This window comes from Pieris rapae, chromosome 20, assembly GCF_905147795.1.
Source record: "Pieris rapae chromosome 20, ilPieRapa1.1, whole genome shotgun sequence".
NCBI lineage: Eukaryota > Metazoa > Arthropoda > Insecta > Lepidoptera > Pieridae > Pieris > Pieris rapae.
In genome coordinates, this window is record NC_059528.1 from 910,453 (window position 1) to 923,318 (window position 12,866).

Genomic DNA, 12,866 nt, shown 5'->3' on the forward strand with positions numbered 1-12,866 from the left:
ACTAGATACTGTAGTCTTGTAACCATACAGATCCATTGGTATGCAGCTGGAATTCAAACCCCAAAGCCTTAGTGGGTAGTAATATAAACGTCTGCATAAAATATACAATTTAACTGTTGTACTGAGTCTACAATATCGCTGCAACTTCATTCTTCTCAACGGCAAAAGTTATTCCAAACCAGGAAACAAACTTATAATATCACTTTCATAAATGCGTCCAGCTGTTTGAAAACACTTTCAGCTCAGTATAAACATGAACCACTCGACACCTTTTGACAGTTGCATTATATTTTCAAATAAACTTCAGAAACGGGGCAATAACATGAACATTATATTGTTTTGATCCTACATTGTAAGCGTTTAGGTTCATCTGTTGCGCCCAGTGATATTTCGCTTTAAATAAAGTTGCATTTCTATTCACGGAAGAATGTATATTTTGAGGGTTTTATAATATTATCGTCAATATATTGGTGGTATTAAATTGCTTGTAAGGAGCTGCAACCATTACACCATGTTCCACATGACATCTTAAGTTATTAATCGTTAAATATATATAAAATTAATTTAAAACAAAGAATATTTTAAATTGAATACACCTTTAGACGAAAAATGCCATCATATATTATTTTATTGTATAAAAGAACTTTTATTTAATTTTTTGTTTAAATAAAAACAATAACAACTAGAAAAATTATATTCTATTGAACATGTTATTTTATTTTTTAATATTAAAATAAATGGTTTAAAATAACTTTCATCGCAAATAATACCAGCGTTACATTTAGCGAGTTTCCAAGAAACCTCTATTATTACAGTATCGGGCCTTGAACTAGTTAACTAATAATATTCCCGCTGAAAATACAGTTATTTTGTAACTTATTGACCTTTTAGTCTGAGATTTGCGTCTGGATATATTTTTTATAATAAAAACGTATTATAGGCACCTCTCATCTTTGCGCATATAAGGGAATAAATACTACTTATCCAGAGTTAGATATATTCGGAAGTAGACTCATGAATTTAAAAGTAAAACATTGTTAAGTGTATATTTGATCCGCTGTTTTGCTTTAAGAACTTACTTAAACTAGAAAATAAAAATCATTTATTCATATACGCAACACAATGTACACTTATGAACGTCAAAAAAAGAAATATAATATAATAAATGCTTCTAATTTTAAATTAACTGCCGGTTCTCAAAGCGCGTAGAACAGAAGAACTCTCCGCTATTCTTAATTGCCAAGCTTTTTCTTTTACACAACGTTTGTAAGGAGCTGCAACCATTTCACTTTGTTCCTTATGACATCTTGAGTAATGAAATAAATAAAAAACAAAGATTTGCCCTCTATCAACAGGAGGCACGGTGAAATAGTAGCACACGTTGAATGTACCTACACTTACAGATATGATGAGGTAAACTTGAATTAATAAATAGGTCCCTATAGCCATTATATTGTCTCTTAATGAGGCAATATTTTAAAGATACCGTATCAAATGTAAGTGAAGATGGTGATGGTCAAAAGGATCGGCTGACAAATTTATATTCATTAATTTAATTATAAGTAATCTTACACTAATACATATTATAAGACATTACAGAAAGCCAAAACAGATTACATAGACAAACAATATAAGTATATGAAACAGAAAACAAGTACGATCATAGACAAAGATTCATAAAAAAAACTAAAGAAAACTGAAATTTAACATTTGAAACAACAAATAATACTAATTACAATTCAAAATTACTACTTAAACAAAATCAGTCTTCCCGCTTCTTTAAGTACTTCACATCTTTTCTATTTTGAGGAGATCAATATCCTGATAATGGATATTTTTATTGCAATTATTTTTTTCGTTAAAGTCAGATTAAATTTTCACAAACAGTAACTATATAATCTTAAAATGACAGAAGCATATTATCGTAGCAGAAATGTAAAAAAAAATATCTAAGCGGATTTTAAATTGATAATTCTCACACATATTACTCGGTAATGTATTACATGAAATATTTTTTATGTGTCACGCTTGATTAACGTCGCGGTTTAATATATGCGCTCGCATTTCTCTTAATTTCACTGTAAACGTACTAAATCGTTGCAAAACGTTTTGAGGTCGCCGATTCGAATCCATTCGTTATATGTTGACTAATGTTTTGAAAATTATTTTTTTCAAGAACTTGTTCCCTTTTGTAAATCTTTTTGTAGTAAAATGTATCATGTATTCCATCTTTGGCTATATTTCAGTGTATTTGTTTGTTATTATATATAATTTATGTCAGCTGTAGTATTATGAAATAAATAACTTCACATTTTTTCTGGTAATTCAACGTTCATAGATGATCGATATTGACATGTCAATGTCATAATCGAAAGTTCAAATTCGATGTGTCATATTAATCTAAAACTATCGGTGTGATCCAGCATCGATGATTTTTGCAAAACAACTGAATAAATAGTAATTTTATATAGTATTGTCTTTTATTTACATAACTTTTACACATTTAAAGAAAAACACTTTTTTAACGGATTATAGATATGTATTATTATATTTAAACTTATAATTATTTGTACATAATTTTAAATTTAAACCGACGTTTCGCGTGCTTTACAGCGTGCGTGGTCACGGTGACTGAAGACAAAGGTGTTAAATGTCTGCCCTTTTTGGACATTTTAATTATACGCAAAGCAGATGGCACACTAGGTCACACAATACACAGAAAGGCAACCCACACAGATAGGTACCTCAATGGTGAATCCCACCACCACCCGTCACAACTGCTCTCTGTCGGTAAATGTTTGTTTCAGAGAGCCCAACGTCTTTGTGATGCGGCCCACCTCAAGGAGGAACTACAGCATGTCAAACAGGTGCTACACCGAAACAAGTTGCGCATCCCCCGGCTGCATCACAGAAACAAAAACAAGACACAAACAGTTCCTCGCCAGCCAGCTTACCTGCCATATGTGAAGGGAGTTACAGATAGAATTAGCCGGGTCCTAAAACGAGCTTCCATTAATACAATTTTCAAGCCGCACAAGAAGATTCAGCAATTCCTAAGACCAATCAAAAGTAACACCCCATTGCAAGATGCAGGTATATACAAACTGGATTGCGACTGTGGCCTGTCTTACATAGGGCAAACTAAACGCAATATGTCCAGCAGACTCAAGGAACACATCGCGGATATAAGACATAGACGACACACAAAATCAGCAGTCTGTGAACACACACTAGATAGGCCTAATCACTACATACGCTTTGACCAACCGAAAGTACTTGCGAAAGAAAAAAGATTCTTCCCAAGATTGGTACGCGAAGCCATTGAAATCAAAAAACACGCCAATTTCAATAGAGAGGACGGCCTAAAATTATCAAACACCTGGGATCCAATAATATCCAAATTAAAATCTCAAAATAAACAACCCGCGAAAATGGAGGACACCGTGAGCAATTTCTGCAAAAACCCTACATCTTTTAGTCGATACCAACTCCGGGGAAATAAATACAGATAACACAACATTTTCTGCAGCTGTAATACTTTTTGACATTTAACACCTTTGTCTTCAGTCACCGTGACCACGCACGCTGTAAAGCACGCGAAACGTCGGTTTAAATTTAAAATTATGTACAAATAATTATAAGTTTAAATATAATAATACATATCTATAATCCGTTAAAAAAGTGTTTTTTTTTTTTTTTTTAGTAGTAATTTTATAAATAGATGTAGGTAACTTTACTAATCTTAGGTTACATAACTCACGACGTTTTCTTAATTTACTTTATGGATATGTATTCTAAACAAACTAGTACATAGAAATTACAGGTTTTTATTTGAAATATTGAGTATGTAAAGAGCACCTACGCCTGGCGCCCACATTTTTTGATTTATACGCAAAACTAAATTCTTGTTCTAGATTTTTGCCTTTATTTGTAGTATATACTAGTTATCTTGGCCATACAAATGGAAACTCATTTTTTATGGTAAAAACATTTTTAAATACAACTTTGACATCTTAACTTGTTAATCACAAAACAATTGAACAACTAGGTATATTTCGTGCGGAAGTTCGAAAATTATCTAAGAGGTGATATTAAGAAATATTTCTTTACATAGATATATTGGGTACATATTGAGAAAGTACTGTCCTTTGGTTTAATTTTGATTGATTTTAAACACATTCTTATTTCTGAGTCACATTGTACAGAACCAGTTATGTGAAATAAAAATAATGAAATTATAGGACCGTACTATGAGAACTATTATACTCTTAGATTATACTCAGTGCTTTTCATAATAAAACGGCGAAAGTTTAAAGTGTCCTCCACTAACACAGTATTGGCAAGCACCATACCATTTTCTTTCATCTCGTTATATTTTGAGTCGTCTAAATGTTTTTTCCCGCCAAAATCTAATAGACATCTGTCATTTTGTGGGATTTTTGAGAAAAACAAAGTGGACAAAAATACCTTTGTTTGATTTAATTCTATTTAGCTTCTACTCCAATTTTGGATTAACTAGATTAAGTTTTTGTTCACACAATATTGGTCCTTGCATATTAAGCATCTGTCTGTAAAGCCTGATAAAAAATTCCGAAATTATTTTAGTCCGGTTTTCACCAATGGTTATGTGATTCCTATTTGTATTAATTGTAGGTTTAAGTACTATTCAATAACTATAATTATTCAAATTCTGAACCAACACAATTGCTCTTCAATCCATTAGATTTCTTTAGCTATTAGAAAAGGGCCATCTGTGTTTAAATCGCATTGTCGATTGAAGTATTTTGTTCCAATATAAAATCGATTATACGTTAGAAACAAAATATACTTTCGACTAATAGGAAAAACTAATTTATATGTTCGAATGTTGCCAAAATATCAACTTTGTCAATACATTACACATTTTACGACAGTCATTATATGAATCATCGGAAAAAGCCAAGACAATTTAGTTTCGCGCTAACAAAGATTTATGATTTTTCTTAAGAATAAAACCGTGGGAAATAGATTCTGTGAAAATCCAATTAGCTTTAAGGAAAATGTTACTTTTGTCCAATCATTCTTCCTCATTGTCTTAAGAATAATGGATTTTAACAAAAGGACAGGTATTTTGGAAAGGCTCCATCACATTTCTCGTAATTTCTCAGAAAGGTTAAGACTAGTGTTGCCCAAAATCGGTCTTGGTCTTGCAGTCTTGGTCTTGTTCTTGCATTTTTGCAAGACCAATACCAATACCAAGACCACCTTATCGTAGCAAGACCAATACCAAGACTGAAGCCTGCAAGACTTGAGCAAGACAATACTTAAGCCTGCAATACTCTTGCGTCTTGCAGTTAGGACAAACTGAGATTTGGGCGTTATCAAATTTTCAACTTTATCACTAGAGAAATAAGGTTCAAGGTTGATTGGGAAAATGTGATGTTCTGCGAATAAACTGTTGGTCGGTCGGTGTATTATATACCTACATATTTGATAATTTACCGACAAAGACGCCGCGGTTTGCAACAAGTGTATCACAGCATTTGACACGCTGTCCCGATAGTGGGTGATTTAAACAAATTTGAAACGTGGAAAAACTCCAAATGTGAGCGACGTCATATTGCTTTACGCATTTGGTTTTAAAATCACACATTTCCAAAAATCGAGATTTGCAGTGTCGGTTTATCAACTTCTATCGTATCTACTCTAGTAGCTAGTAACCTCCATAAAAACAGCAGGCAACGTATAGTTCCAATAAAAAAGGAACATAATAAACAATATTATTTGCATAATTATCTACACTTTATTTTTGCGTAGGCACAAAACCTATTTGATTTTGATTCTGATACTTCTGTTTTTTAATCTTTCAAAGATTTATTCTATCTATCAAAGAATGCCGCATTTTTCTGTGTCGGTCTTCGGCTTGTGTGCTTATAAATATGAGTTTTTATTTCAATTTCAGTCATTTCTAATTGAGTTTCGCTTCGAGTCTATCTTATTTATTATTCTCGCCCATTTACCTAGCTAGGTACTCTAAATTCTTATTGCTTTCGGAGTGAATGTTTACAATTTGACATGAGTGACGAACAAATAGCAATAGGCTAATAGGTATTTACAAGTCTTGCGAGACTTGCGAGACTCTTGCTGCAAGATCAAGACCAAGACCGAGACTGAGAGCGCAATACCAATACCAAGATCAAGACCAGGTGTATTGACGCAAGACCAATACCAAGACTGGTCTAAGTCTCGTCTTGGTCTTGCATTTGGGCAACACTAGTTAAGACCTATATGGTACAAGTAAATACGTATATACCAATTTAAATATATCAAAGAAACGTGTTGTAATATTGATTAACGGATAAAAATGCGCATTTTCATTATTTTCTTTGTATTTTTATTAAACTAATAAATTTTCAATTGAATAGATAGTTTTTCGCAAATCTTTCACAGTACTCCTTAGAATTTAAATGTTATGTGCATAATTTTTAAACCTTCTAAGAAAATAAAAAAACAATATTTCACCTACAGTTTATGTCGAGATAAAAGCAGTAGTAATCATTTAATTCCCTGAAATTGCTTTGATTTGAAATAGTATCACTGTCTTTGCGCAATCAGTCTTTGATGGGTAACGAGATTTATAGCAAAACTGAAAATAAAAGCTCTTCTATTAAAAGTTACTTCCATTTGTTTATATTTGATCGCGTTTGATACGGTCTATTTTTGTATTATTGCTCGTGTGCTGGGCAATTTTTTCCGATTTTCTCTGTCAAGTTTCATATAAACTCACGGGCATGTCCGCCTATACATCGGCAATTTCAAGATTTTTAAACTAGGTGACTTCTCACGGATAATATAATTTGCCGGGGTCGTCAACCGGCTATGACGGAAGCTCAACGTCAGCTTGACAAGCGACAACCTTGCATTTAAAACCTTCAGCGTGCTTATTTTTGCCAACTATATTTGCGTGCAAAGATTTCTAGAAATTAGTTGAAATTAATACACGAAATATAACTTTGTACTACAATGTTGATCACCTCGTAATGACTGTATGTTTTGCTAGCAAAAAAATACTTGTATAAATCGGTATATTTACTTAATTTATTAGTTTTCATCATTTTATATCGGCAACTTTTCTTGAGTGGCTATCATATTCTGTTAATTACTTTAAACAAGATGTACACTAAGAACATAACACATTTACGGATGTACAAAATTTTGTCTTTATTTGAATTTTTCTGTATCCTTTGTGTTATGGATGTAAATTATCCGGCTCGTAATTTTTAATTTATTCCACCTCTTACTCAAAGGCAAAAGGTATTTATGGCTTTTTTATGTTCTCTGAAAATTGTCTCGAGAAAATTTTACATATTTTTCCTTATTTATTGTCAAGATGCTTACACATCGTATTAAAAAAATCTGTTATAACTAAAAAATAAAAAAGGTAGTATAAGCAATTGAGGTTAATATTTATACTTTCAAATACATGATGCAACTGTATTTTTCGTAAATACACTCCACACATACAATCCATATGTTTAAAAATAGCGTTTAACCGGAACAAAAATATACGGCACACCGTCTGCCTCCGCTAAGGTGAGAATTTAATGCGCTCGCGCTGCGTAAAGCTTCGAAGAACCTCGACGCTCGCCAGTCGCTATTTAGCAGTCAACCAAAACATACGTTAATCCGCGTACGCAAAAATACTTCGCAAACTTTTTATTCGGTGCGCCCAGCCGGTGGCTATAGTGTTTGTAAACAATATAATAGCATGAGGACTTAACAAATAAAAATGTCGTTTTGTCGGATAACCGGTAGAAGTAGAGGGTTGCCTAAGCCCAATTATTTTCCATTGCTGGCTCCTATATCACCAGCGGATGCGAAACGTTGTTGCAGAATTACAGGGAAGTCGTATGGGCTTCCATCTCACCATTACATTCCAGTCCTTTTAGCTTCAAGAAGCGGAAAAACAAAGTGCAAAATAACAAATGTATCAGGAGAGCTTGGACCACATCATTATTCACCTGAAATTAACTATGGGAACAGAAAGCATGATGTTTTGCCTGGATACAGATATATATTTCCTGTTTTGGATGGTTCTACAGAAGCCCAGAAAGCACTTATTGAAATGCTTTCTATGAAACAAATAACGGAAGATAAAAAATATGTTTATACAGTTGATGAAAGAAAGTGTAGCTTAGTTTTTTGCGCTCGAATGGAAGCAGCAGTGCGTGATGGGGATGTCAGGGATGTTATGCTTGCTAAAGATTCGGATACAGTGTTAATCAAAACAAAACAAGGAAGAAATGTTTCAATGGATTTCAAAGAATTTTCTGAAAATGTGGATATGTTTGAAGGTGAAGGGCCAAATGCTGAAGTGTTGAAACAGAGAGAAAAGGAAGAAATAGAAGAAAAAAAGAAAAAGAGAAAACGTGCTGCCGCTTTGTCCTCAATGAAAAAAATATTTGAAAATAAAGAAAAATTAGCTGAAGTTCAAGAAATAGAGGAAGATAAACTAAAACAAGATCGGATGGCAAAGAAAGCTAAATTGGAAGTGCGCCATGAAAAACATGATCTTAAAAGTGTTTCATACAACAACTTTGACTTGGAACATATGCGTTCAAAATCTAGTTTGATTATGTGCAATGGTGATTGGAGAGATCAAGTGCATCCACTTATTGAATCGTTTGATTGGGATTTGTTTGACAAAAATATTAATGAAGATAGTTACTGTCCTAAAATAAATAAGTTGCCAACGCCTTTACAAATTACACCATATCATTGTGAAGCAGAAATATATCAAGTTGATAATAATATTTCTGAAAATTCGGTTTCTCTCGAAAACGTTCCTTGCGTTAATCCCTTAAAACCAATAAAAGGCAGGCCTTCAGAGGACATTATTAATGCTATAAGAGAAATAGCACATGACCGATTGACTGAAACTTTAAATGTTACAGAAAAAATGCTACTTGCAAATAAAATAGATATGATACCGAACCTCGAAGATTTGCCTGAAATTGTGAAGCATATTAAAAAAGGTAAAAGAGAAAAAGTGGCAAAAGTACCAGGATTAACCCTTGACATTAATAAAGCAAAAAAGTTTTTACCAGGCCAACATATTAACACACCTCAAGGACCTGTGTTTATAGCAGGACAAACAATTGAAACTCCTGCTGGACCTGTTTTCGTACCAGGGCTTAGTGTAAATACGCCTCTAGGCGTTAACCTCATACCTGGGCATATTATACAAAATGACAATAACAATGAATCTGTTTTTCTCGCTGGGCAAATTATACCGACACCTGAAGGCGATAAGTTTGTTTGTGGTCAAGTAATAAAGAATAAGGATAATAGCTACCATTTTACAGAAGGGCAAACGGTCCTGTCTGAAGAAGGCTTTAAATTTGTGCCTGGTAAAATTATACAAACATGCTCTGAAGATGTATTTGTACCGGGACAAACACTTTCATCGCCCGATGGTATACAATTCATACCTGGACAGACTTCTACTGAAAATGGTAATATTGTATTTACGCCTGGACAGAATGTAAAAATCGACAATGAATGGCAATTTGTACCTGGTCAAGTTGTACACAAAGATAATGAATCGCACTTTATACCTGGTGCAACATTGGCTACTCCAAATGGTCTTAAATTTATACCGGGTCAAACTGTCTCTATAAATGGAGAGCCTTGCTTTGTGCCAGGAATAACAAGAAAGGATGAATCGGGATTAAAGTTTATTCCTGGAACCAATGTTGACACTCCTGATGGACCCAAATTTCTTGAAGGACAAATTATACAAACTAATTTCGGTGAAAAGTTTGTACCTGGTAAAACCATTACACTAGGAAATGGCAATGTAGAATTTTCTGTAGCTAAGTCAATTGAAGATGTACAATTTTCTGATAGCATGCCTATAGGCTTACCTATTAATATTAAAACTTGTTCTGTGTCTGAAGAATCCCTATACGTATTCGGTCATATGGTGCAAACATCAAAAGGGATAGAATTCTATCCAGGTTCAAGGGTACCTAAAAATGAAGGAAAAGTGGTACCAGGACGTTTGGTCAAAAATGACGTTGGTGAATCTCGATTTGTACCTGGAACAATGGTTGAGGGAATATTTGTACCTGGTCAAATTGTATTTACTGAGAATGGAGAGCAATTTGTACCCGGCCAAGTAGTGGATACCAGTGATGGACCAAAATTTGTCCCTGGCCAAGTAGTAAACACAAAAAGTGGTCCAAAATTTGTTCCAGGGCAGACTATTCATACAATAGATGGCCCCCGGTTTGTCCCGGGGCAGATTATAGAAACAAAAGCTGGACCCACCTTCATACCAGGTCAAGTTATATCAACCGATGAAGGTTCACGATTTGTGCCTGGTCAAGTAGTTGATACAGAAGAAGGTCCACGTTTTGTTCCTGGACGAGTTATAGAAAACGATGACAATGGTGTTACGTTTGTTCCTGGTCAAATTGTGCAGACACCCGAAGGTCTGAAGTTTGTTGCTCCTGACTTGATTGAAGGTGATGAAGGTTTAGAATTTTCGGTACAAAGTTTTTTGGTTACTCCCGAGGAACTAAAGCTTCTAAAAGTTAAAACCAACCCTAACGATACTACTTCAACAAAAGGAGAGCTAACAATAGACACTAATATGTTAAGACAATTATCTGAAGCTGGAATGTCCATTGGAAGACAAGTGCCTGCAGAGTTACCAGCGATTAATGTTATTTTAAATGAAACTAAAAACGCTGAGGCTTTGAAAGAATTTGCATTCGATTTTGGCCTTAAGGATACTGTAGCAAATCAACTGATGGACGTTATTAAATCCATAATTGAAATGAGTGTGCATCTTAAAACTGAAATAGGACAAAATAATAATAATAATGGTATTGTAAAGCCAGAAAAATCTCATAAAAGCAGAAACGTCGAAAATCCAAAAGAAAACGAAAGTACGTCTGAAGATAAAGCACATGAAGAAAATATTAAGAATTCGATTGCCGCTGCCGTTTTAGCTGCTTTAGTTACAGCAGAACAGTTCCAGGAGATAAATAATAACAATGGAAAAGAAAAATATCAACAAATTTTAAAATCTATTGACACCATTCTAGGGAAAACGATCGATGAAGATTTCGTTACTGCTATGTATAACATTCTTCAAAAAGATGACGAAAAAGAAATACTGTGTGATGAGATATTGGAAAACACAACTAAACCCAAATTAGAATTGATAAGAATAGCTGTGAATCGTTCGTCTGAAAATCACCCCTTTACAGAAAAAGAAATTGTGGATAAGTTCAGTGACTTCTTAAAAAGTGAAAATGAAGTTCTAGGCCCGGCATTCAAAAACATTACTAAAACGGATACAAATCTTCTTCATCACGTGCTAGGGCACATTTCCGAAATGATAACATTTGTGAAATCAGACCAAGATGCTGCAGAATCTTTGCAAAAAGCTATTGTATCCGCTGTCCAAGAAACTAGTAGTCAGACTATAATAAATATGCTACAAGAAAAGGACCCAGAACAAAAGGAACTGAAAGAATTAATAACACAATCGATAGGCCTCGCTCGAGTTCTGGGAATGAGTGACGTTGCAAAACACTTGCTATGCGTATTAAAAGATCACACAAGCTTGTCCCAAATCGCAAATGATGATATAAGCATGAACATATTAAAAAGACTGACTGTAATGAGAAAACTTGCTGAACAAACTCCAGATTTGCACGAAGCGCTCGTCCTGCTTGGTAAAAGCCCCGAATCAGCTCGCACAGATCCCAAACTTAGGGAATTAGTACGAGAAAGTGCTGCCCTCATGATTATACCAGAGGAAGGTCCTTTATTGACTTCTGCTGACGTACCTTTGAGTTTGCTTCAACCTGAAAATAGTCTCGCTATGGAAGACTTCCTATTTAAGCGAAAAAAATGCTCCGGTGCTTTATTGATTATGAAAAGAGGATTACAGGCTGTTGTACCGCGAGAAGCTAGTAGAGCAGTGCTAACTGGTGAAATAGCTTACACAGTGCTCGATGAAAATGGAATAAAATACTTTGAGCCTCTCCATGTATTTTCTGCTCTGAACTTGAGTCAACCAATTGCTCACCGCTTCAGTATGTACAGTTGCCCAATCGCAGACGAAAAAGATGACGATTTACAAAACTACAATGGATACTGCAACATAAGCAACAGTCAAATAACAACAAGATTGGGTGGATTGGGACGTAGATATAGTCACGCGGACAGAGAACCAACCAGAAATGGAACTCATAGTTATGATTACACACCGAGTTACAAGCGATATCAGTCTCGATCTTTGACCAGATCGCGATCTACGTGTAGCAAAAGTCCACCGAAGGTAACTGCTCCCAACTAACATTTCAAAACATAAATCACTGGCCACATTAGATGGCTTTTGCCTTTGCTCCCTAAGAAATGACATTTTGGAACAATGTGATCTTAAACTGTGTATTTATTGTTATAGGTAGACGACGTTGTTGTAGCAACGAGCGACTATACTGCGGTGGCAGATGACGAAGTATCGGTTAAGGCTGGGGATATTGTCGAAGTTCTCGATACGAAAGCAGCCCTTGGTTCCAAGTGAGTATATCTTTATATAGTGCCCCTCAATCTGCTTTTTCTATCATTGGTCGTAGTTGTGGTAATTTTAATTTAACAGTTAACACACATTGCATTAATTATCCGTTCAAGTGTTACGTAAGCTGATTTACTGCAATGAATCCCCACCCCTTGCTCTTGTCAGCTAAAGTAAGCAAAGGGCTCAAAAATTATAGAACATAATTTTTTGTAGGAATCTCCGAAAATGCATTACGTTTTTAAATATATACAATGTTACATACTGTTAAACTTATTACTAAGAAAAGCAA

The 12,866-nt window shown here is 34.5% G+C and overlaps 1 protein-coding gene across 11 annotated transcripts in view; it reads left to right on the plus strand.

Moving 5' to 3' along the window:
- LOC110994995 (obscurin) overlaps positions 1–12,866 on the plus strand; it is a 99,301-nt gene that overhangs the window by 11,717 nt on the left and 74,718 nt on the right. For 3 of the 11 annotated variants that reach the window (XM_022261950.2, XM_022261951.2, XM_045632746.1), the window contains exons 1-2: positions 7,612–12,337; positions 12,464–12,579. In XM_022261950.2, the coding sequence (XP_022117642.2) occupies positions 7,769–12,337; positions 12,464–12,579 (4,685 nt within the window). In that variant the 5' untranslated portion in view covers positions 7,612–7,768. Of the gene's footprint in view, positions 1–7,594; positions 12,338–12,463; positions 12,580–12,866 lie in introns of those variants that run through there. The other 8 variants (XM_022261955.2, XM_045632747.1, XM_022261954.2 and 5 more) reach the window with 5 other exon arrangements.